The 27,493-nt window shown below is 36.0% G+C and overlaps 2 protein-coding genes across 4 annotated transcripts; one reads left to right on the top strand and one right to left on the bottom strand.

Moving 5' to 3' along the window:
* Positions 1-17,720: 17,720 nt before the first annotated feature.
* LOC141588577 (uncharacterized) lies at positions 17,721-19,526 on the bottom strand. Its single transcript, XM_074410010.1, has one exon. It carries the CDS (start codon positions 19,524-19,526, stop codon positions 17,721-17,723), a length of 1,806 nt encoding a protein of 601 aa, XP_074266111.1.
* A 1,124-nt stretch (positions 19,527-20,650) lies between these two features.
* LOC141587172 (uncharacterized) lies at positions 20,651-27,339 on the top strand. 3 transcript variants are annotated; one of them, XM_074408614.1, is made up of 10 exons: positions 20,651-20,889; positions 21,235-21,441; positions 22,968-23,184; positions 23,314-24,160; positions 24,484-24,545; positions 24,652-24,710; positions 25,558-25,664; positions 26,389-26,461; positions 26,550-26,730; positions 26,819-27,339. In XM_074408614.1, the coding sequence occupies exons 3-10, from the start codon at positions 22,995-22,997 to the stop codon at positions 26,902-26,904; spliced, it is 1,605 nt and encodes a 534-aa protein (XP_074264715.1). In that variant the 5' UTR covers positions 20,651-20,889; positions 21,235-21,441; positions 22,968-22,994; the 3' UTR covers positions 26,905-27,339. The 3 variants fall into 3 exon arrangements, 2 of the variants coding, with proteins under 2 accessions (XP_074264715.1, XP_074264714.1); XR_012519715.1 differs by lacking the exon at positions 21,235-21,441 and adding an exon at positions 26,208-26,299 and having other exon boundaries at positions 20,666-20,889; XM_074408613.1 differs by lacking the exon at positions 21,235-21,441 and having other exon boundaries at positions 20,655-20,889.
* Positions 27,340-27,493: the final 154 nt, after the last annotated feature.

Genomic DNA, 27,493 nt, shown 5'->3' on the forward strand with positions numbered 1-27,493 from the left:
TTGTAGGATATCCAAAGTAAACACGTGGCTATTACTTCTACAATAAACACGAGAACAAAGTGTTTGTGGCTCGTGATGCTGTCTTCCTAGGAAAGGAGTTTATTTCTAGGAGACAGAGTGGGAGAAAATTTGAACTTGAAGAAGTTAGAGAGCCACAAACCGAGAATGAGGTAGAGGAGAACGTGAAGGATAGCATTCCCTCTTCCTCTGAAACGGTAATTGTTCCTAGAAAGTCAAGTAGGATTTCTAATCCACCTGATCGCTACCTTGGTAACATCGAAGAAGATGGTGTTTTGTTACTTTTAGAAAGTGATGAACCCACTACCTACAAATCGGCCATGTCTAGTCCCGACTCCTCGCTTTGGCTAGAAGCCATGCGGTCCGAAATGGATTCCATGTACGAGAACCAAGTATGGGACTTAGTGGATTTACCTGAGGGAGGGCGACCCCTTCAGTGTAAATGGATATATAATATTAAGCTCGGCGTGGATAAACATGTGGATGTTTACAAAGCTATATTGGTGGCAAAAGGTTTCACCCAAGTTCATGGTTTACACTATGATGAAACCTTTGCTCCAATCGCTATGCTTAGGTCCATTAGGATAATCTTAGCGGTTGCCGCATTTCATGATTATGAGATTTGGCAAATGGATGTCAAAACCGCCTTCTTGAATGGGATTCTAGAAGAAGAGGTGTACATGATACAACCTGACGGTTTTGTGGATACATCTAACCCTAAGAAGGTGTGTAAGCTCAAGAAGTCCATTTATGGTCTTAAGCAAGCATTTAGGAGTTGGAATCATCGCTTTTATCATGTTATTAAACAATACGGTTTCACTAGAAGTGTGGAAGAACCGTGTTTATACATGAAGTTTAGTGGGAGTAAGGTTGCATTCCTCGTCCTATATGTGGATGACATATTGCTCATTGGGAATGGGGTTCCATCACTCACTTCCGTTAAGGAGTGGCTAGGGAAACACTTCCAAATGAAGGACTTGGAGAGGCACAACGAATCTTAGGTATCCGGATCTATAGGGATAGGTCCAAAAGGATACTAGCATTGAGTCAAGAAGCTTATATTGACAAAGTTCTTGACCGTTTCAATATGAAAGACTCCAAGAGAGGATTTCTACCTATGGTCCAAGGGATTACTTTGAGCAAGTCATAGTCTCCCTCCACCCCTAAGGAAATTGAACACATGAAGACCGTACCTTATGCTTCCGCTGTTGGGTCTATCATGTATGCTATGATTTGCACTCGTCCTGACGTTGCGTATGCCTTGAGCATGACAATTCGTTATCAAGCCAAGCCTGGTGAGAGTCACTGGATAGCCGTAAAGAACATCCTTAAGTACTTGAGAAGGGCTAAGGATTCGTTCTTAGTGTTTGGAGGAGAAACTGAGTTGCGTGTAAGAGGTTACACGGACGCAAGTTTCCAAACCGATCGGGATGACATGAAATCCCAATCCGGCTATGTGTTTATGCTAAATGGAGGAGCTGTTTGCTGGAAGAGCTTCAAGCAAAGCGTTACTGCGGATTCTACAACAGAGGCTGAGTACCTTGCAGCGTCTGAGGCTGCGAAGGAAGCTGTTTGGATTAGGCAATTCATGGAGGGGCTGGGAGTAGTCCATTCCGCCAAAGATCCTATCACTCTATATTGTGATAACCGTGGAGCTATTTTTCAAGCCAAAGAGACTAAGTCTATTAACAAATCTAGACACTTTGAAAGGAAATACCATGTAATTAGAGATTATGTGGAAAGGAAGGAAATTGACATTTGTAAAGTTGGGACAGATGATAATATTGTTGATCCTTTAACCAAGCCTTTATCAAAGGCTAAGCATGATGGTCATGTCGTCGCTATGGGATTGAGACGAGTACCATATTTTCTATGGATTATGGATATGTAATAATTGGATAGTGTATCTCTTATTATATATATGATAATCACATTCATTGTTTTCGCATTCATTCTTTTATGAATCTTTTGTTTAGTGTGACTAAATTTTAAATACCTTGTTTATCTGAATAGGTTGTGGAGACAATGTTGAACACTATTCAAGTGAATAAGATGAACATTGTATTTTGTCCCTAGTCACTTAATGAGGTGACGTCTTGGAGTGACTAGATTGTAAGTCGATTGATGGTTGTTCAACACCATAAGGTCATATGTGATGACTGGTCGATTACATAGGCAGAGTGTGTGACACTTTGCCGGACAGTGACCATTTAGAGAGTCCCTAAGTTCTATTATAGACGCCTAGTCGTGGCGGGGATCTCTAAGATTTTCTAATGAGACGATTCTTTTGACTGGAGACTATTATCTGAGCAAGTGCAGTTTCCGAGTGACTTTGGTTTTTGTCCTAGGTCGTGCCGTGAAAGGAGGCCAAAAGGGCATTTACTAGGTCATGGTGAGATGTATTGTGCAATAGGATAGATAGGGCATACAGGAATTGTCCACCCACGTTGGGTAACTATATCTCAAGGCAACTCGAGGAGTTAATGACTACAAATGCGTGGCCACGCTCGGAAGTAATCTATAAGAGATTTTCTGGTCAGGTAGTCACACTCCCGATCGAGAAAACCACTCACGATATGTTCGTGTGCAAGTGCGACCTGAAAGACACCTTGCATTGAGTGGGAGATTAAAACGGACAAGAGAATTGGTAGCGCACACCTTGTGTCGGACAAGTGGGAGATTGTTGGAGTTAGTGTCCTCCACAATAGTGCGTTAACATAATAAATCTCATTAATGGAATATCATCAGATATTTAATTATTTGATCCTCGTCAGTTGATTAACGTAAATCGATAACGGTTGGCTGACTAGAGTTTGACGTTATTGTCGCGAGACGGTGGTGATCAACTGACCCCTTTCGGTCACACCTATAGGAACGAACCCCAATAGACAACTAATTAATTGTATCAGATACAATTTATTTAGTCCCTTTATTTGTAGACTAAAAGGTTAGTCAATTATTTTAAGAGAGAATTCGAGTTGCGAACTCGAGGAACGGCAGTTATTATTTAATTATGTGATAATTGAATAATAAATTTTGGGAGACGGGTTTTAGTTAATTAATTGTTAATTCACTAAAATTATACTAACTGATTAATGTGATTAATATTAGTACGTAAATAATATGTGTAGTGGTACACGTATATTTACGGAGTGATTTGGACGAATTAATTATGGAAGTATTTAAACATGAAACGTTGTTTAAAATAAAATTATACGTATTTGTGCGACAAATATAAGAACCAACATGGACCCGTAAATGGGCAAGCGGACCGTGTAAAATAGAGTAGTGGATGATTAGTGACATAATCATTTCATCTTACTTTATATACTACCATAAGTTATCTTATATTGATTTTGCATGTGATGTAAGATAAAATAATATAAGACAATTGAACACTCTTCCTCACCTAACACTCCACCCCACCGGTTTTGTCCCCCATATAGACCAAAATTGTTGTTCATTTTTATCATTCACTTGTACACTTTGCATGTGATTTATTTTGGTCTTCCTCTCTCTAAAATAAATACACATCTCTACTAAGATTGTTAGTATACATATTAATATTTACTAAGAGAGTTAGTAATATTAAAATATTATCAAGGGTATAATAATAACAAGTTTCTAGTTAATTACTTGTTATTATTTTTGGGTTAAATTCTTGGGTGCATCTTGAATGAGATCTTCTCTTTGAAGATTAGTAAGGAGGATCATCCATTTGGTATAAGCTCAAGAACAAGCTAGTAAGGTGAACTAGTTTGTGCCCATTTTACCATAAAATCAATGTAAGGAAATTGTTTTTCCATAAACTTTCATTTTCATGCTTTTATATTTGCATGCATGTTACATAGATCACCTAAATGATAAATTATGAGATAATTTAATTTTTATTAGAGTGTCTAATATGGATCTATGATCTTTCAATTATCACATATGAATAGTCAATACACTATTACTACTTCATATCTTATAATCTTTAGTGTATTATTAACACCAGTTGAAATGCAATAAAAGCTTGGCAAGTGGATATACCCTATATCCATATGTTCCAACTTTGTCAATTGATATTTCCTTCTATTCAATGTTATTTCTAATAACTTGAATTTATCTCTAAGTATTTGTCTAGTCTTCTTACTAGACTTGGGCTCTTTAACTTGAAAGATGCTCCCACTGTTATCAAATAACTTGTGATAAGGTCTTTTGTAGAGGGATTCACCCTTAATCCATATGTTGACCATTTTATCACAATTTACTTAGATTCTTTTGTAGAATTTACAATGCGCGAAACTAAAACACCTTTTTAGTCTCTTACTCCTTAGTCAATAAGACATCCTATGATTTCAACAAATCCCTTTAAGTTTGGAAACTAAAGTTTGTGCAACCCTTCAACACCTAACTTAGTTTATCATCCAAACATATGAACAAGTCTTCAATTATTCTTTAAGGCTTTCTCAAGCCATATCATGGGAATTATTTTGTTATTGACTCATCATGCCCTAGGCATATATCACATCATGGCATGTGTGTCTGTTGGCATACATGATCATTCTAATAGCCGAAACATTAGCAAACGATTTCATGTAGTCAACAACTTAATAGGTTCAGTGAACGACTATGACTCCATCATAGTAATTTCACTTTCATCATCATGAATAACCCATTCAACCTTGTTGATGTACAACAGATACGAAATATCTTATCATCATAAGACTCTTAACCCCATGCCAATATTCTCTCACACAGATTCAGAAATCTTAGAATATATCGCAACCTTTCCTAAGCTCCCAATCACTCTTGACAGAAGAGAGCATTGGTACATTATTCTCAATAATTAATATGTTATCAACATATAAGACATTGAAAAATAATTCTAGCTCCCACTTAACTTCATGTATAATCATGATTCTTCAATCGTGTGAATGAAACCATGCACTATTATCATATGAATGAAAAGTATAATCCTTTATTGCTAGCTTAAGACCATCTTGTGATCACTTAATATAGCTACGCATAATATGTTAGGATTCTTAGATATTAATCTAAGGTTTTGTGTTTCAAACACTTCCTTCTCTAAATTCGCATTTTAGAAAAGCGAATTTTAATCTCATTTGCCATTCTTCATTAAAATGAAATGCGGCAATTCCTAACATTATTTATCTTGATTAACATCTTCATATCAATCTATGGATTTAAGTACTCTAAAGCTCTATTCACTTTAAGGAGACCCTTGCCTTTAAGTGAATCTATTCTTGAGTAACAATCTTTGGATTGTAATGCTATGGCTCGTATGTAACAAAGTCGATTTAGGACAATACCATTACTTTTGCAAAGCAATATTTTAACAACAAGACATGTGCGCAAAACTCCCACTGAACTATACTCCCACTCTATCTTTATAGATTATAGTTCCATTACTTTCACAAAGTAACACATTAACTATAAGACATGTTTGTGACGATCAACTATACTCCTACTCTATAGTTCCATTACTTTCACAAAGTAACTCATTAACTGTAAGAAATATTTGTAACGATCTCATCTACTCCCACTCTATCTCTTAGAAATACCTCTATTTTATTAAGAGATAGCTTTGTGAGTTACAAACATATATATAGTGGAGTACTAGGAGTTCCTCTAGACTGGCGCATTAGCTCATAAAAGACCAGCTCTTTTACGGCAGACATTATATACGAGTCTTATCCATGTCAACTGTTAAATAGACTCTCTATTCTAGGTATCTCCAGGTTGACCCTCCAGATTAAAATAAATTCCCCAAAAGTGAGTTTAACAACTCAACCTGACTCATATTAGTTTGATCTTATGGGTAGTGACACAAGGTCATAAACCATATATAATAAATCAAATTCATTACTTGGATCTTCACCACAACGATCGGATCGTAATGCTTTAACTTCTTTTGTGCAATTGGTTATCTACTTCATTTCAGAAATTCTTTAAATTTCTCAAAAGCTTCACTTAATATTTGATCAAGTAAATATATACCCATATCTACTTAAATCATCGGTAAAAGTGACGAAGTAGTCATAACCTCTCCTTGCGGCGATGCTCATTTGACCACATACATCGGCATGTATTAGTCCTAACAAATCACTTGCTCGCGTTCCTTTACCACTAAATGGAGTACGAATCATTTTTCAAAGGAGACAAGATTCGCATATTCCATATGATTGATAAATCAAATGGTTCAAAATCTAGTCATCACTAGCCTTTTAATGTGTTTCTCATTTATGTAACCTAATCGAAAAATGCCAAATGTACAAATCATTTGAATTATTAGTTATGAGTCTTTTGGATTGTATTATGAAGATATCTTTGATTGAGTTGGAAGTGTCTAAAACTTGTATATATCATAAAGATAAGTGACATGGTTCACAGCCATGTCTATTTTCAACAAAATACAAATCCTTTCATGTCTAACATAGAAATGGAAATAATGTTTTAGACAAAATGGGTACATAATAATAATTATGTAGATTACAACTCAAAGTCGTTTGCTAAAACAAGTACATAAATCTCTCTTGAAGTGGCGGCTACCCGAGCTCCATTTCCTTGTCGGCGATCCACATCACCCTTGTTTAGCTTTTCCACTTTTCCAATTCCCACTTGGAGTATTAAGTCCAACTTTGATATCTTCCAAATACTTGGGGCAATTACGCTTCCAATGGCCCATGACATTAAAATAATGACATTTGTCGTAGAATTTGGGCACCCTTCTTGGTTTTGGTGGTGGTAGTCTCACTATCAACTACCAATTCACAATCGGATTTGGGCTTCTCACCCATCTTTGCCTTTCCTTTATTAATACCAATACTCCTTTCAGTTGCAAGGACACTCTTGCTAGAACTCCCACTTAATTTGATATTTCTCCTTGTTTCATCAAACAAGGATATCTTGGAATTTGTGAGATTCCTCTCATATGATCCTCTTACCTAAGAGGTGGGCATGAGTATGGGAGTGGGAGGTGTAGAAGTAGTAAAAAGACAAAGATTCCCATCTTCACCAATGCTAAAGCGTAGTACTCTAATCGGGTCGTCGATATACGAGAAGCATTTTTCATTGAATGATTGGAGCCATGAATTAATGGTGATCGGTGTATGATTATTATTAGATGAAATTCGAGTTGCCATTGCAATTATAAAAACGATTTAGACTACAAAAATAGGAAGTGAAGGAACTAATAAACATCTATCGTTTTAATAATACTTGTAAACAAGTATTGCATTTATATAGTGACCTCTACCCAACTATTATAAATGATTCCGAGATCCAAATTCATATTAATACGGGTACGGTGAGCCGAGTCATCCCTTATTAATATAACTCGGTGGATTAACCTCTTAATCGATTTTACTTCTAGAACTCTCGGTCGATAAAAATTACTCTAATTTTCATCTTTAGCCCGGAACACATGCGAATACGGTCACGAATACTTCCGTTGAGCTCAATCCAAATTTCGATGTAATAACATTTTATTACCCACTTACCCAACGTAACAAGGTTTGTATTACGGTGATGTCGGCTTAACTCCCTTATGAAATTGGGATTCATGGTTTCTACTATTTGGTAAGGCTATTTCTCAATTATTATATGTGAGAGGTCTTGTCAATTTATTATCTATCACGTTTTAAGTGAACTAAAGTGGTGAACTACGATAATTATAATTGACACGGTCGATGACTCGATATGATATGCATATGTTGTTATGGCGATTTGGCAATGCATGCAACATATTAAAAGAAATGCAAAGCAATAATAATAAATTCCTAGTATGGCCTTCCTAAAAATAGAAATCAAATAATATATTACATATTCGGAAACCAACTCCTTTGGTCCCTTAAATCTTCAAGTGGCACGCCTCCCAAGAACACCGTCTTCGTCGGATCACCTTTCTGAATGGCACCGTCTTGAAGAAGCTCCATAATTACAAATAATAATAAAAATACAAAGCTATTCCTATTATACATTTGTAAAATGGAAAAACTAGTAAAAATAAAAGTGATACGAGATCACATTAAATTACAACTGAATCAATATTCCCTTTCATTACGGGTAATATCGATTAAAACTAAGGCCATACTAAGATAAAATTACATAATTCAAAATTATATAAATAAAAGACATTCAACAATTGAAATATGCAGCATTATAATATGTATCTATCATGCCAAATTATGTGTCAAATTGCCCTATTTAACTTATGTCGTACATATAATCCGGTTTTATGGAAATGCGTGATAATAACCTTTTAAAATCACTAATTAACACTTAAATCACATCTATGCTCAAGTTAATTATCCTAACACTCTTAGGATTCAAAAATCAGTCATCACTCAATTTTTGACAATAATTCAACTTGATTTAAGTTTTATGCTCATATTTTGACCTTAAAATCATCATTTATATGAAATAAATCCAAATTAAATTACAATAATTTCAAAATTTGAATTTTAAATTTTTTAACATTCTGGAATATTTCCATGACACTCATAATGTCAAAAATCATGGTTAAAATTTTCGAATTAATTTTGAGAAAATATAGTTGCATTTTATCGGTTTTATCTCATAAAACATCTAAAGTATCCAAAAATTACTCCCATTAATTTTACAACTTTATATATTATAATTAGGATATTTATGCAACCAAAAATAATTTTCTCATGCCATGTAATTCATTTTAGCTATTTATGCTAAAATAGTCACTATTTATGCCATTGTTACTCTAAAAATTCATAAATCATGCAAAATGAGATCTTTTTATCTCAAAATTTACATACACTGTGTAAATAATGTATGTGACAATATATTAAATTTTCATGGTCTGGTTCGAAGTTTAAGTATTTTTAACCATTTTACCTCTTTTAATCCATTTTTATCTCATAAAAATCATAAATCATGCAATATTAATCCAATTAATACGAGATTTTACACACAACTTGTAAAATATGCATGTGAGGACATATAAAAGTTTCAAGGTCAGAAACGTAGTTTAACTATTTTTAGCATTTTAATTCCCATTTTAGTCATAAAAATGTAATAAAATGACCAAAAATCCTTAAACTGAGCAAAAAATTTCCATAAATCATAAAAATGACCTAAAAACTTTTTAGGACCAGAATATATAACATGCATAATTATTTCATGGTTTACTCATATAAATCACAAATTTTTAGTTTTATATGTTAACATTTTAACTCGGAAAAACAATAACCGATTATGCATGCAACATCATATGCTCTGATACCACTTGTTAGGTTCATATACCTATTATTAGACTCCTATAATAGTGAACTAATTAACTTCTTAATTATTTATTCTTTAGATCTAATGCATGCATAACAAAATAAGAGATTTATAAGAAAACGATGTCCCTTACATTGTTAATTTCGGTTTTGTGGGCACAAGTAAGGTCTCCTACCTTCACTTGTTCTTGAGCTATGATGAGTATTAGGATGATCCTTCAAACACTCCAAGTATAGAAGCCACTCCTCTTGATTGCACCCAATATTATCCCTTATCTCTACTAAATAATATGTGCTAGATATTTGTTTAGTAGTTTACCTTAAATTTGATTACTAATACTTATATATTACACTAATAATATTAGTAATCTCATTGAACAAATTAGATCATCATTTCTCAAGTTTTTAGAGAAAAATGAATTATGGAAGAGAAATGTGTATGAATGATAAGATGAGATAATGAAATGAATAATACACTAGTAAACATAGAGCACACCCACTCCATATGTAAAGGAGGGTCACGGCTTTGGGTGTGTGGGAGGACCAATATATGGTCTTTCACTTTTCCCTTTTTTTCTTATCAAAACCTTATGCATGTAAGGCTAGGTAAGTAGTGTCATGATGATGTTATTTTAGCTTATTAAAATAAATCACCACCATCCACTAAACCCTCTACATTTCGGTTCACTTATATAAAATGGACTACCATTTTATTTTGTCAATTGTCACACAATATGTCACATGTAGTATGTTATATTTTATTAATTAATTTAATGCATATTTATCACATAAATATCATTTTATAAATTAATTAAATTATATACAATAAATTGACTAGTGATACTTGATCACATAAATAAAATGGGTCATATAATTATAATTCACAACATCTTGTAATTATAATTAACCATTCATTCTCATCTCTATTGTTTCACAAACAATAAACAATTTTAGTAATAAAGTATTTCAATTACTAAAATAAATCTTATTTAATCCGAATATAATAAGATATCAATATTCTCTCTCACAAGTGAATTATTCAATTTTAAGGAATTGATTAACTTGTATCATCATACAATTAATCAACTTTACAGATAAGGGCATCATCCTTTAGGTGTGACCTTAAGGGATCAACTGACCACCACCGTCCCATGACAGTAACGTCAAACTCTAGCAAGCCAATCGTTACCGATTAATGTTGATCAGTTGACTATATAATTGAATCATCCCTTACGTATTCTTTATATGAGATTTAATTATGATATTAAATCATGTGATCGTACTATTGTTGAGGACACATTTTCCAACAAAACGATCCCAACACTATCAATTTCAAGATAATAGAATTAGTTTCATAATTCTTACGACTCCATTAACAAGACCCCCTAAGCTATAGAAACCTTCCAAGCCCCTCTCCCAAAACCCGATCCCCTCACTCGAATCCCGACTCCGGCGTCGGAAGCCAATATCATTTCCCCCATCAACAACTTCAATCCCAGTCAATCCACTTTTGGCGGCCATAACCATAACCTCACGATAGAGCTGAGGGGTCTTAGACAAATCCGCAGTGACTAAGTTTCCCCCATTTATTGATCTATCCCTAACCATTGGCGATCTTACCCTATTAATTATCAATCATTATAGTTGATTAATAAACTAAGCATCTTTATCTTTTTTTGTTTTTTTTTGTAATTGTAACTAGATATATGTATTTGTCAAATTAGAGTTTGATGCTTGAAATTAATCCAAATTTGTTGTACTTAGTTGAATTGAATCAATGGGTTTTTTGGGTACTGATTTGTTTTGTATAGATTGAATTTTTAGTTTTAAATCTGTGGGTATTTGTCAAATTAAGGTTTGATGCTTGAAATTGATCCCAATTTTTTGTAATTAGCTGAATCGAATTGATGAGATTTATGAGTATTGAACTATTGTTTTGCTCTCTGTAAGGACTGAAGGAGACTTGTGATGATGGAGAAAGGGGGTTGAAGGAAATGAAGGTAAAGGGTGTAACGATCTTCAGGGATTAATCCGGAAAGAAAGCTCCACGAGGCAGATCCATCACTAGAACTCAAACCAGAGAAAGAGTTCGGATGAAGATCGAAAGATTTGTATTAGATTGAGAATGATTATAATTGCAAGATTACAATGTAACATAATTCTACAGCTAAATGATTACAAAGAATCTAGAGAGATTTAGTGAGAGAAGTTGTTATGAAAATTAATGAATTTGTAGAAATGAATGTTGACTTCTATTTATAATTGTCAATACCCTTATTAACAAACTAACTGATTATTGTAACAAACTTTCTACAGCTTGTGGACTTCATTTCCTTATTTGGATAGTTTGACTAAATCAGGTTCATTACAGTTCATTCCCCTTAACAAAAACTTGTCCTCAAGTGCCATTTAAGCTGAAATCAGGAAACCTTTTCTCCATATCTTCATAGGATTCCCATGTGGCATCAGCTACTGATCCATTGGACCAGTGTATGAGTACATATACTACTGCCCTGTTCCCTTTCTTAACCATCTTCCTTTCTAACACAGCAATAGGTTCTGCTTGTATTTGCATGTTCCCATCAATTGTCGGCACTAAAACTGTAACAGGAGGAGGGACATGGTGTCTTTTTAATTGGGATACATGAAACACTGGATGTATTTTAGCATGGGTAGGCAGTTGCAGCACATATGCCACATTTCCTTTCTTAGCTATCACATGAAATGGGCTAAAATACTTAGGAGCCAGTTTGTGATAAGGTCTATAAACTAAGGACTGTTGCCTATAGGGTTGCAACTTCACAAGAACCAGTCACCATTGATAAATTCTTTATCAGTTCTATGCTTATCACTTTGATGTTTCATTCTGTCTTAAGCTCTCTTCAGATGAAATTTCAGCATTGATATACACTCTTCCCTTGCAGCTTAGGCTTCTGTCCATAGTAGCTACTGGACTGTGTCCGCTGAAAAAAGGAATGTGCGGGTGAGGGGGTTGGCCATATACCACCTCATATGGAGTGGTGTTAATGGCGGAGTGAAAATTGTTATTATACCACCATTCTGCTAAAGGAATCCAGGCTGCCCAATCTTTAGGTCTCTCCCCAGTCATACATCTCAAGTAGGTCTCCAAACATTTATTTACAACCTCTGTTTGCCCATCCGTCTGTGGGTGGTAAATCGTAGATAGTAACAGCTCCACTTGCAACATTCTAAATAGCTCTTGCCAGAACTTACTCAAGAAGACTTTATCCTTGTCACTGGTAATGGTCTTAGGCACCCCATGTAATCTAAAAACTTGTTCCAGGTAAACCTTGGCAACAGCAACTGCATCAAATGGGTGAGACAATAGTAAAAAATGAGCATATTTGCTAAGTCTGTCTACCACCACCAGGATAGTGTCTTTTCCCTGTGATTTGGGTAATCCTTCTATAAAATCCATGGAAATATTTACCCATATTGCATCTGGAATTGGTAATGGTTGGAGTAACCCAGCAAGGGCTTGTAATATAGGCTTATTTTGTTGAAAAACCTGCATTGTCTGATTAGGTTCCTTATTTCTTTTTACATACCTTTCCAATAAAATACTGCAGAAGCTCGCATGTAAGTTCCATGAATGCTCGAATGACCCCCTGCAGCTGACCCATGCATCCATGTTAATAGCTCATGCCTTAGGCCTACATATGGACCCACCACCAGCTTTCCTTTCCTTGTGAACTGGTTGTCCTGCCATTTAAACTTACTCTGGGCAGAAGGATCATTTGCAAGAGCCTGAATCATTTGCTCACAGTCTGATAGTGTCCAGCTTTGTTGAATCCTTTGCATCAAATCTGATCTGACCTGAGTTAGAACCATGCTCATCAATTCTCCTCTAGTTACTCTTGAAAGAGCATCTGCCACTAAATTTTCTTTTCCCTTTCTGCACAATATTTCATAGTCAAGTCCCAGCAGTTTAGGTAAGCACTTTGCCTGAAATGAGCTTGTAATCTTTTGCTCCAACAAATACTTTAGACTGAAATTATCAGTCCTAATAATAAAATGCCTCCCAGTCAGATATAGTCTCCATTTGTCTACTGCCATCACCAAAGCCAGCAATTCTTTTTCATATGTGGATAAACCCTTGTGTTTCATTGCAAGGGCCTTGCTAAGGAATGCTATGGGATGACCTTGCTGAGTTAGCACAACACCAATGCCCAAGTCAGAGGCATCTGTTTCTACCGCAAAGATTTCTGCAAAATTTGATAGTGCCAAGACTGGAGCTTGACACATTGCTGTTTTGAGGTTCTCAAAATGCCACAGTGGCCTCTTCAGTCCATGAAAAACCTTTTTTTTTTCAAAAAATTGCTCATTGGTTTGCTTATTATGCCATAATGTCTTACAAATTTCTTATAATACCCGGTCAATCCCAAAAAATCTCTTAAATCCTTGATAGTTTTTGGAACAGGCCACTCCATCATGCTCTTGACTTTGGAAGGGTCATTAGCAACCCCTTGTGCTGAAATAACATGTCCTAGGTAATCTACCTTAAGCATCCCAAAAGTGCATTTACTCTCTTTTGCATATAAGGTGTGGCTTCTTAACAGGCCACTCCATCATGCTCTTGACTTTGGAAGGGTCATTAGCAACCCCTTGTGCTGAAATAACATGTCCTAGGTAATCTACCTTAAGCATCCCAAAAGTGCATTTACTCTCTTTTGCATATAAGGTGTGGCTTCTCAACACACTCAAGGCAATTCTTACATGTTCCATGTGTGTTTAAATGGTTGGACTGTAACACCGCGAATTTCCCATTTTGACATCCAAAATTTATTAAACCGTTTGATTACTTTATTTTATAATTTTGAATTATTCTATTTAATTAATTTTATCTCAAACACGATTTTTATAAACGTATTATATAAAAGCTCATTTTCATAAAAATACGTATTATTAAATTACATTTTTGAGGCGTAGATTATATTAGAATAAATGTATACGTATTTTTAGTCGGACATTAATAATAGTGACAGTGATAATATTAGTTTCCGTCTCAAGTTAAAATAAGCTCGAGACATTATTCCGTCTGCTATAGACCGTCACATTTACCTTGTACCTACTGTAGTCCGGACCAACCAAAAACCAACAACACATTCACCTACCCTCTTACACCCTACCTCTAAATATCTCCTTTACATGTATTATAATTCTTTTACTATTATTATTATTAATATATACTATCATATGTACTATTATTATTATTATATATTATTATTATTATATATTATTATTATTAATACTAATACATTGTGTGGATGTAGTAATACCGTGTTCCACTCCCACCTTCCTTCTTCTTCTTCTTTTTGCTCTACCTGTAGCGTCAACAGCGAAAACGACAGCAACAACCAACCACCATTTCCGTCATCCTCATCCCCCATTTCCTCCCTTATTTCTCAACCAAATCCCCTAATTCTTACACCATTAGCTTCCCCTATTCGTTCTTCATCTTTTGAGGTAAGAAAGGTCTCTACTTTCGTCCAAATTCGCTACTGGCATCCTTCTTAAGGCTCGAATCTTGCGCTAATTTCCTTCGTCTTCGTGTCTAGGTGCAAGCTTGACAACTCGGTATAATTTTTGCGTCGAAATCATGCCTATTAAAGATGTTATAAGGTAACGGTGATAGGTTACTCGACAATGAGTCGATATTCCATCCCTTCAACTCGTTTTTATACTCCTTTGTCGTAAAGTTTGATTCTTTAATTGTTGATAATGTATACCCGTCTTGTATGGCCTGCTCTCACGATATTTTCGAGTATTATTAGGATGAATTTGATGATTATTCTTCACGTTCTAGTTGTGTTTGTTTCCGTCTCAGTTTTGCTCTTAATTCCGTTTAAAAGTTAGAGTCGAATAGTGTGTTATTCTCGGTTCTTTGGCCGTGGAAAGTGTGACTTGTAGAGCTGAAATATGGAATGATTTGTGGTCTTTCAGAGCAGTTCTGAGCTGGTTTTATATATGTCGAACGTATTTGGTTGTTACTCGGAAATTCCATCTTGTTTATACTCCTAGATTCGTGTGTAAGGTTGTCTTGAATCGGGCTGTGTTTGGCTCGTTTTTATGCAGCTGTAATGGCTGTTTTGGGGCGGTTTTGTGGCTGTGTATGGTCGGTTTAGGGCAGTCGTGCAGGGATGGTTAGGTGGGTTGTTGATGGTGGGTTGTGGCTGGCCGTGGGCTAGTGTGTGGCCACGGACTGGCTGCCTTTGAGGTGGACTCGGGTAGGGGCATGGATACCTTATGTTCCCATCTCCCTTTGTTTTCCTTTTATGTTGATATACCTTAGCCTAATTGGACTTATTATACTTATTCCTTTGGGCTCGTCATATTCCTCGATTGGGCTTATTACTTTCTATTAGTTAGGCTTGACATATCCTATTTGTTGGGCTTGACTTGTAGTTATTGGGCCGCACTCATATTATGAGTGCATTCGGCGCCAAATTTGGTGTGTGTGAATCGTTTAAATTCCCGTCTCGAATTTTATAACGTAAATAGTTAATATCGCTCCTTCACATACTTATTTTGTTGGATTCCTTATAATTCAATGATTGGGTTTGTTATGTTCTATTTGTTGGGTTTAATATGCTCTATATGATGGACTAATTGTGTTTTACATGTCGGACCTAAATGGACTAATTCACTGGGCTTCTTATGGCTTATTTGTTGGGCTCATAAACGAGTCACTTGTATTGGTCACATTTTATCCTGTATATTCCATATAACGTAAATTATTCATTATCGCTTGTTATATTCAACCGGCATGTTAAATTATGAAATGAGATATTTATTAATTTAATACAAGTATGAAAGATCTATTATAAATATTTATTTGGTTGAGTCGTATTCTTGTGAAAAGGTCATAATGCTATCTTACACGCTTGATATATCTTTACGCCTCACTTGTGCCGTTCTGCCAAGTATTGGTTTACGCCGCTCTCGTGCCGTTCTGCCGGGAGTTGGTTGATTTATGTTTTTCCCGCCCCTTTTGGATTGTTCTGCCGATTGCGGGTTACCTCATATCGTATTCTGGTGACAATGCCTTTATGCTATACATTTTGCTTGACTTGTCTTTACGCCTCTTTCTGACTGTTCTCCCGATTGTGGGTTTAGCTCATATTTTCCGCCTCTTTGGATTTTATTTCGCCGATTGTGGGTTCTCGACTTCCGTTCGTCGATCGAGTCTTGGATGCGGACTTTCGCCGCATGTCGAATCGGGGACCGTTTCGCCCCGAGAGTCGGCGATTTAGACTAGACCGACTCTTGGGAGTACCATTGTCGTCCTACCAGGGGAATTATATTTTGATATATGAGTAGTAAAGGTCTTGCTTGGTTATAGATATTGGTATTTGTCTTTTAAGGTAAGAGTTATGCCTTGTGTTGTTGTCTTGGTCCTATTGGATATTAGGGGTGAGCTATAAGCCCCCTAGTTGCGATATGATCGCCGGGATTGATGTTCCCATCCGTTCTTATGGTGAGATGCAAGCCATAAGTATGAATGTGACATTATTAGCCACGTCCGTGCAATGTTTGCTAAGTGGTTTTCCAAGTAATGGCTACGGTTTCTATTCGTGTATTTTGCATTGATTGATCCCTTACTTAACTGTCTCACATGATTCGGATTCTAATCTCATATCTATGTTGTAATTCCTTGAAATGCGTGCTTTTGCATGAATGATCGTATTCTTGTCTTTCATATTATTTAGTTGTCTCACATGATTAGTCGAATCTTTATTATGCTGATGTTATCTATCTTGATCCATCTCATATGATTGTATTGTTTACATATAAACTTGATATTCACATCCTTTGTAAGTATCTTACATGATTTACCTGTTTTAGTTCTTTGTTGTGTTCATTTCGACATATTGTGGCTGGGAGGACCTTGAGTTACTCCCCACTGACTGTGGCGTTCATGTTTACATGAATGACAGGTTGTGAAGATTCTTACGTGGGGGAAGACGTGTGGGTTAGCGAGAACTAAACCCTTGGACCTTAGTTTCTAGTTTAGAAACTCTTTATTTGTTTATTCGTGGGTTATCTTTTCCCCGCCTTCTAGACTTGGGTTGTAATAACCTTATTTGGCCTATTATTGTATTTGTTTCATTTCGTTTTTGGCACCCGCATGTTAATCTTTAACTAGTAATTTAAAAGTTTTTAAAATATCACAAATTCCGCTTTAATTTATTAGTTATGTCTTCCGCTTTATCGCGGGGTGTCACATGGATTGTATATCAAAATATCATTAAAGAACACAAGAATAAATTTCCTCAGGTGTGGTTTAAAGATTTCATTCATCAAACTTTGAAAAGTGGAAGGTGCATTAGTAAGGCCAAAAGGCATTACTAGAAATTCATAGTGACCCTCATGAGTTCTAAAAGCTATTTTTTGGACATCCTCACTGTGCATTCTGATCTGTCAAAATCCAGCTCTCGGGTCTATTTTTGAAAAAATAGTAAACCCATGCAATTCATCCAAAAGCTCATCAATAACAGGAATTGGAAACTTATCTTTCACTGTGCTTTTGTTTAACTCTCTATAATCCACACACAGTCTCCAAGATCCATATTTTTTCTTTACCAAGACCATTGGAGATGAATATGGGCTCTGGCTATGCCTTACAACTCTACTATTCAACATTTCTTTGGTTATTTGTTCAATTGCATTTTTTTGAATGATGGGATATCTATAAGGCCTGACATTAATTGGTAGTATTCCTGGAGTGAGGTGTATTTTATGATCATAACCTCTATGTGGTGGTAGATAATCTGGTTCAGCAAACACATCATAAAATTCTTTCAAGACTGCCTTAATACATTCTGGAGTGTTGTGCTTTTCTACTTCAACTTTCTGCCCCTCTACCAACTTGCATTGTACATCTAAGGCAAATAATTGTCCTCCCTTGCATGCTTGTGAAATTTTTTTCTCACACACCCACTGTAATTCTCCTCTTGTGATCCCTCTCAACACCACCCTTTTTCCTTTATAAACAAACTCCATTCTTAATTTGTCAAAATCCCAACTGACTGGCCCTAGAGAGGCCAACCATTGCACACCCAACACCATCTCACACCCTCCTAATGGCACAATCATGACATCTGCAAGGAACTCCACACCATGAAGCTGCCAGTTAAACTTTTTGCACATTTTTGTGGTGACGATGGTATCTCCATTGGCCACACTCACCTCTAATGGACAAGTATTGACAAGCCTACACCCCAACTTTCTTGCCACTGCCTCATCCAGGAAGTTATGTGTACTTCCTGAGTCCACCAAGATATGAACTGAATGAGACCTCACTTTCCCTGTCACCCTCATTGTCTGAAATGAGTTGTTTCCAGAAATGGCATTAAGGGATATTAAGGGTTGTTCCTCTAAGCTCTCTTCTAAGACTTCATGTGGTTCACTGTCCTCAGTTTCCATCAAATTATCATCACACCAAGCATTTCCATCATCCTCACTATCTATGGGTACAATTTGAATCTTATACATTTGACCCTTATATTTATGACCTGGTGTAAACAGCTCATCACAATAAAAACACAGGTTTTTCCTTCTCCTTTCCTCCACATCAACAGGTAAAGGTGGTCTAGTTCTGGTATTTGATCTAAAAGGAACAACATTGTTATTATTTCTTTGGAAATTCTGGGTTGGTGGGATGGTTTTATTGTCATATCTCTGGAATGTTGAAGAACTAGGCCTGTATTGAGACTGAAAAAATGTGTAATTTGGTCTCATTTGGGGTGGTTTTTTGAGCAATGGTTTGTTTATATTTTTAGTTGCAGAAATCGTCTCTTCCTGTAACCTAGCATACTCCACTGCTTCAGTTAATGAACCAGGCTTGAATGCCTTAACAAATGGTTTAATTGCAGGTTTCAATCCCCCCACAAAGCTATCCAAGAAATACTGATCAGGTAACCGTCTTTTCCTCTGTAACATCAATCCTTTAAGGTGTTCAAAAGTATCAAGATAGTCTTCTAAAGACCCTACTTGAGAGAGCTTATTAAATTCCTCAACAACATTACTATCAATTGCTTCTTTGAATCTAACACACAAATCCATAGCAAAATAATTCCAATCAATATTTGCCCTAACTGTCATGTAGCTATGAACCCAAGATTCTGCCTTTCCAACCACATACAAAGAGGCCAAATCTGCTTTCTGATTGTTAGGGATTTTACACAATTCAAAGTATCGATTGCATTTCTTGACCAATAACCGCATTACTACCATCAAATTGGGGAAATTCAATTTTAGGGTTAAAACCTAAATTGCGAGGATTTTGAGGAATTATTGATTTGTATTAGCTTGAAGAATGATTACAATTGCAAGATTACAATGTAACCGAATTCTACAGCTAAATGACTACAAAGAATCTAGAGAGATTTAGTGAGAGAAGTTATTATGAAAATTAATGAATTTGTAGAAATGATGTTGACTTCTATTTATAATTGTCAACACCCTTATTAACAAACTAACTGATTATTGTAACAAACTTTCTACAGCTTGTGGACTTCATATGCTGATGTGGATAGTTTGACTAAATCAGGTTCATTACAAAGGGTTGAATTGATTTGTTCTCTGTAAATACCGGTGATGAAGGAGATTAGGAGTAATATTGTTTTTAGTGATTTTTTTTTTTTGGGAAAAGGTTGACCTAACTAACAGGGAGTCAGTTACTTGGTGCATTTTGAGAAAAGGAGGGTATTAGTGTGGTTTATTTTGGGTTAAACTGAAGTTCGGGTTTTTAATGAGAAGATGTCCAATAGTTTGTTAAAGAAGCATTGTGTGAGAACGACTACGACAATCATTGACTATTTAGTATTTGTAATGGCATCAATAATGAATTAATGTCTAATGGGAGTTTGTCTTCGAAGCAAACTATTGGAAAAATATAGAGTTACTCTTATACTCCCTCCGATCCAGACAAATGGTAACACTTGCTTTTTTGCACTATTTAGGGTCATAGGGAATCTTTGATATTATTCTTAATCTATAAGACAAAATATAGTCATGTGAGATCTTGTTTGATTTATCGTCATGAATGTTATAAGAATATCAAATTTTTATAATTTTTAATAATGTGTAACTATAGATATTCACGTTGCAAAACGTGTATGCCTCGTGAAGTGTGATAAAGCGATAAAGCAAGTTACCGTTTATCTGGATCGAAGGAGTACTCAACTTTGTTTTATATGTTATGTAAGATGAATGTTTATATTCTATAATTTATTTTAATGTAATTAGATAGTTTGCAAAAATTGGATTTTCTAAAATCGCTCGAAAAAAACTTTCTTTAATAAGATAGATAGATAGAGATATATAATAATCCGTATAATTGTATAAGAGAGAAATTAAAAATAGAACTCGAAAATCGCAAGCAAAAATTAGACGGAGTAAACTGTAATACGTCCCGACTCTCAAGTGTTGATCCTTCTCCATTGGCGCTGCTCCCCTCTCCAAAAAAATCCCTAATTTGATTTCTAAATTAATTTGAAACGACAACAGCTCCAACACTTGTTCGTTGATCGGTTATCGCTTTTTCGGCGTTAATTACTTCCACAACTACTAACACAAATCTCTTCTGGTAATTTTTCCGTTTTTTTTTTTTTTTTTTGATTTTATTTATACTTGTAATTTCTATATTATCATTTGATGTTTGATTAGTAATTGATTAATATTCATTCAAATTTGAACTGAATTTGTATCGGGTTCGGTGAATTTAGCTGAGCAATGCGTTAAGTGTTGCCTTTCACATGTTTGTCGAAAGTCCTCAATGGATTTGGTAGCCTTGTTTTGGTTTTGTATGATTTTTAGTCTTGATTCCGTAGGCCGTGATAACTTATAAGTATTCACTATTCTGATGATAAGTTATCAAGTTGTATACAATGATCGCATTTCCGAAATTTGGTTAATAATGTTTGTGTTTTAGGGGCGTTGGATGGATGGGGGGAAGAAAGACAAACAATTCAAACATTGTACACAAAATAAAACAAAACAAAACTTACATCCCAAATTCAACCACCACCTGCCGTCGACTTACCACCTCACCGCCGGCCTCCTCCTTACCTCCGGCCATCCACACTCCACGGTCCACCACTCCATCTATCGTCTGCCGCTTACTCGAGTACTTGCCTAGGTATTTGTTCTTATTAGTTTGTTTAATTCGATTAATTTGTTCTTGATTGTTTGATTAATTCGATTAATTTGTTCTTATTAGTTTGATTAATTTGTTCTTACTACTGTTATTAGTTTGATTAATTCGATTAATTTGTTCCCCAAAACCTAAATCCCAAATTTGTTCTTATTAATTTGTTAATTTATTTATCTATTTGTGTAATTGTAAATTTGTGTTAGTTTAGATTGATTAGTTGGTTAATTATCCCATTTCTCTCAAACCCTAAATCACTCACTAGTCTCACTTAGCAATTAATTTCGATTTTAATATTGTTTGATTGTATATTGAATGATTGATGATGAAAAAGAATACCTTAGCATATCTTTGGAGTCAGAAGTCATTAAACACGTCAATACATAGAAAGTTATAGCGACCACCGACTAATTCGTGCAAACATTCAAATTTACTCGACCAAATTTACTCGTCTGTGATCATCAGTTTAGAGTAGCAGCCTAGTGCTGTGAGGTTATGTTGAATAATTTCAGAGATTTGATGCAGCCTCAATCAAATTTACTCGTCTGTGATCATCTCAAGTTTTCTTAGGATGATGTTATTCTTATTCGACCAACGGCTTTTTCAGGGGAATTAGTTTGCGCGATCTAAGTGACATGAGGAAAGAAGGCTGGTTTGTATTTTGAGTTCTCTTCAAGTTATGAATTCATTAGTCCAATGCGCCAAGCTCTTGCAGCTTATAAATTACTACATATAGTTGCCATTAAGATTGTGAGTTGGATGAAGATGAGTGTCATTTGCGAGTTGCGACCGTGTACCATCTTTAACTTAGAACTTAGGATACTTATGTGGTTGGCATCTACCTTTGTTAGCCTTGTTTAATCAGAAAAATAAGGACCTATTCTGTTAAGAGGAAGGTTTCTGTGTAATTTCTACGCCTCTATTGTATTGAACTTAGGATACTTATCTTAGGATACTTATATTACTATGTATTGACGATATAAGAATTTAATGTACAAATGTTGTCCGCAATTTTTTTCTTAATGCGGCACCCCTTTACTTAAATCCTGGATCCGCCCCTGGTTTGTGTACATTGTTAATTTGTTACTCCCTCCGTCCCACTCATTTGTTTACCTTTGGTTTTGGCACAAAGACCAATGAAAGAGGAGGGAGATCAATTACTAGATGAGAAGTTGAGAAAATTGAGTGCGGAGGATCAAATTGCCCATCAAAGGCATTCATAAAGTAGAAAGGTAAACTATTTACTCGGGCACCCCAAAATGGAATAGGTAAACAAATGACCGGGACATAGGGAGTATGTATTACTGGCTTCACGCAGTTTTTGTTTTTTGTCTAGCTAGTTTGCTAACTAGTGGTCGTTAAGTTGAGCTTTAGAGTGGATCCAAACTTTGGTGTTCATTGTTTTGGCTTCTGAACTGTGATCTTGATTAGCATGTGTAACAATGAATACGCTATCAGTTAAGTATTTCGTTTCAGCAATACATTGACTCTGTGTGTACACTTTTTTTTCTTAGGTTTGATTGCAACACTTGATCTTTACTATGGTGACAAAAGCGTCTGGTTCTACTTCATTGAAAGAATACCTGAAGAAATATGAAAACAATGAGAATGAGGAGAGAAAAAGAAAGAAAAAGAAGCCCAAAACTGTTGCTACTGGGGTACTTGTTGTGGATGAAGATCCGGTATGGCAAAAGCCCGTCAACCTTGAGGAGGAGGAGGAAGATGAGCCTGGTAAAATTTTAGCATCTACTGAATTTATGATTTTATGACTATTTTCTCCGGCCTGTGAAGTACGGAGTACTTCGTATGTGACTATGTCTGATATATATTTATGTTGCTCATTTGATTTTTCTTTTCCAGATGGGGAGCCACAAGTTGATGAAGACATCAATGTCAAGTTCATGAAGAAGATGGAACTACTTAAAGCCAAGGGCTTTCATAATCAAATTTCTGAAGATGGTAGTGGTTGGGTTTCGGTCGCCGATACAGCAAAGTGTTCAGACTCTGCTAATGCAAGGTCTGATAGCTCGCCGCCCCGCAACAAGAAAGCTAGGTTTGACACGCCTTCTCCAGAGGCTGGAAGGAACCCTTCAGATTCTATTAATGGGGATAGTGACTTATCACCACCACGACAAGGTCGGCGACGTAATGACTCCCTTTCACCATCGCCTAGTGGTGGGAGAGATGTCTCTGATTTATCACCACCACGACAACGTCGAAGGGCAAATCGTTCTCCATCACCTCAGCTTAAGTCAAAGTCCTTGAAAAACAGTATAGTGGATTTATCACCACCACGAAAGCATGGCAGACGTTATGATTCACCCTCACCTGAGCCCAATAATAATGCTTTAGATGCTGGATACAACAGTGACTTATCCCCTCCCCGTCGCCAGGGACGGAGTCAGACCTCTCCTCCAACTGTAATTGCAAGGAAGAGGTCGGTTTCTGATGCAAATGACCTTTCCCCTCCCCGACGAGGGCATCCTTTTAAGTCAAGTGATTCAAGAGGGTCAGAAGATCTTTCGCCTCCAAGGAAAGGCCGGAAGGGAATTGATACAATTAATACACATGATAATAGGTCACGGCATATTTCTAAAGAAGATCTTTCTCCACCGAGAAAAAAGACCATGGAGAAAAAAACAGGTTTAATCACGGGAAAAGACGTCAGTGAAGAGATTGCTAAAATAAAGAAGGATGAATGGTCGAGGTAAATGTAATTAGTAGATTATGCTTTTATATTTGTTCTTATTGTTTTCTTGCCTTATTCGTCCTTAAGATAGAATTGGGATTTCTAGTAAGTAGTAACATTCCTTAAAATGTTAGATAATCTTTTACTAGGAATAGCCACCTCGCGGTTTTTCAAAAAGTGTGTTGAAAGTCCGTGAATACTGGTGTAGTGTATGTTTGCGTAATTGTTCAGCATTATTCGTTTTGGCTTGAGCTAGATAAGAGGATTTACAGCCTAGAAACATTACTTAAGTATCATATCTAGTCGATTTGCTAATATCTTTCAATTCGTCAACGTCTCAGATTCAAAGAAATGGATGCTTCTGCTAGTGGGCAGGGTGCTGAACCAGTATATAGGGTCAAGGGTTAGTTATTCTTTCTGGCCTTGTTTACGTCAATTGTAGCATAGATCTCAATCTTGATCATTTTTCAATGTATTTTTTGTTAACAACAATAAACACTTGATTGCAGGCAAACGTGTATCTAAGGATGAATATGTAAAGTTGACCAAGAAACAAGAAAAACCCAAGGTAGTCAGATTTATTTTGTGGCTCATCTGTTATTATATGCTTTTGAGAAAGGTTGCCATTGGAGCATAATGTTCTGACTCTCGACATTAGAGTAACAATACGAGACGATGAGATGTTATCTTGCGCTAAATGTTCAGTTGGGTGATTCTGAATTTGTTGAGCAAAAACATTCTCTTGCAACGCTCTCTACTTCTTTCTTACTTGCATGATTTGTGTGCATACTTTCTGCAAGTCTTCTGCATGTTCTCTCATCTGTTATGTGCTCTCCCCATCTTTTGTTATTTTTGATTCGTTGACTCCCTTCCCTCTCTTTTTCCTATGTTACTTTAACACTTTACTTTGAATGCGCCTTGCTTGTCGACTAGAAACTCGTTCTGGCATGACACAACACTTGAACACTTTCATTGCAGACCAAAACACGAAATTATGTCACAAGATAGGTGTGCTCGATGCGCTTAGACTCACCTCGTTCCGTCACTGGAAGCCGAGTTCGAGTAATTAGCCTCCTTTTGAGAGTGTTGGATGGATATGTTGTTTGATATCATGTTTAATGTTTATAATATTCTGTGCACGGGAGGCTGGTATATACTTCTTAATTTTAGTAAACCACTGCAGTCAAATTGCTCACATTTATAGGATTTCCAGTTTCTCTGGATGTCGAGGTTCCATGACTCTTCCACGCTACATTTTAGACCTGAATCATATAATTTTTTATTTATTTTTAAAATAGCCTTGTCCCCTGATCCAGAGCAACATTGAGTTTCATTTTAGACCTATATCGTAATTTGATTTTTTTTTTCTTATCAGGGTGATTAATATTTACACATACCTGTCTTTTGTTGACTAGGTGGACAAGAAGTTGGAATGGGGTAAGGGCTTGGCTCAGAAACGTGAAGCTGAAGCAGGGCTGCATGAGCTGGAACTTGAGAAGGCTAAACCATTTGCACGGTCCAGGTATATCCTATATTTCTTATGAATTATTGACTCTTAACATAGAATTCAAGATTTTTGCACGGATCATGCTTAATTGTCTACAAGCAGGTAGTTCAAATTTAGGTTTATAAAAAAAAAACTCTAATCCATGTAAATTATTTTTAGTTCTTAGTTTGGGTAAATGCAGCCCTTTCTGGACTTCCAATGCTGGTCCATGCTCACTGTATATAGATGCACAATAGCTGATGCTTTTGCGGAAAAGTATATTTTGAAGTAAAAACAACAAGAAAATATTCAAAGTATGGCAAGCATGGATTTTTAAAGCTTTGTTGCGTATGCTTTAGAATATCTGATGGTAAATGTTTTAATTCATGATAGAGCGCTATATTTTGCGTCTCTATTTGGCTTCGAATTTTATAAGAGATGATATATATGAGTATATGACGACGTGTAAAAAAGTCACGGTTGCTACTTCATTCTGCTAATTGAACATCCATTGCTGGTTATTGTGCTGTATTTTTTCTTAGACAACAAAACTACAATAACATTACCTCAATACCTCAGTTATTCAGTATGCTTCTCGCCTATGGCTGTGGAGGAGGGTCAAATATCGGCAGCATTTCCTTTGTGCTTTCAGCATAGCTGAATTGGCTTCGGTGATATTCATAAATTATTAATTATTGTTATGTTGTTTATTTTTTTAAAATCTAATAGTAAACCTGTGACGCGAATGTTGTGTTTTCAGAGATGATCCAGATTTGGATAGGATGATGAAGGATAGACTTAGATGGGGGGATCCAATGGCACATCTTGTAAAGGTAACGTTCTACAACAAAGACACCTCTAACTAAATCATTACATGTATATAAATTGTTACTAACTAACATTGCTTTAAACAAATTCCAGAAAAAACAGTCAGACTTGATGCTCCCAGACTTTGGAGACAGTGAGAAGATGAAAGAGTCGGGATTTATCGTGCCTCAGGAAATCCCAAGTCACAGTTGGCTTAAAAGGGGGCTCGACTTTGAGCCGAATAGATATGGCATAAAGCCTGGAAGACACTGGGATGGAGTTAATCGTAGTAATGGTGAGACTTCTTACCTAAGTTCTGCTTTATTGTCCAGAAAATTTGTTGTTGAACACAGTTTTTCATAAAACTTGATTATACAATGTAGGTTATGAAAAGCAGCTCTTTAAAAGGACAAGTGAGAAGAAAGCTACCGAGTTAGAAGCCTATCTTTGGTCGGTCTCAGATATGTAAAGCGTTGTGATATACGAGATGCTGGACGCCATCATCATGCGAACTTCTCATCCCAGGCTTGTAGGAACTGAGAGTGAAGTGAGAAGAGCGCTAACGAGCTAGAAGCCTATCTTTGGCCGGTCTCAGATAAGTGTGGTGATATGCAAGATGTTTGACTCCATTGTCATGCAAACTCCCTAACAGACAAAAGAAACCGAGTCTTTGCAGTATCAGTTTTTGTTTACACCGATTTTGTACTGTAATGTCACAACTTCTGCACAGTTGTTTTTATCAAGGTGCTTTCAGCTTCATGTACTACTTGGTTTGGAAGAAGTTGTATGAAATGTCCTGTAGATTTGATCATTTTCAGTTTTCATCTGAGTACTAACCAAAAATAATGGAACGTTGATATAAGTTATGTGTGAGTGTGATACTTAAATGTATCGGTTGCAGTTTCTTTCATGCGACGCTGATTAGTGAAATGTCGTCGTTGGTAAGTTGTATGGTGCCATGAAAGCCCACAATTAACTTACCGACAAAGTTTATTTTTGAGTGTGATATACATTGCGGCAAAAAAATTCACACTTTTTTTGGTAAATTTATGAATTTA

Source organism: Silene latifolia, chromosome 6 (genome assembly GCF_048544455.1).
Source record: "Silene latifolia isolate original U9 population chromosome 6, ASM4854445v1, whole genome shotgun sequence".
NCBI classification, from domain to species: domain Eukaryota; kingdom Viridiplantae; phylum Streptophyta; class Magnoliopsida; order Caryophyllales; family Caryophyllaceae; genus Silene; species Silene latifolia.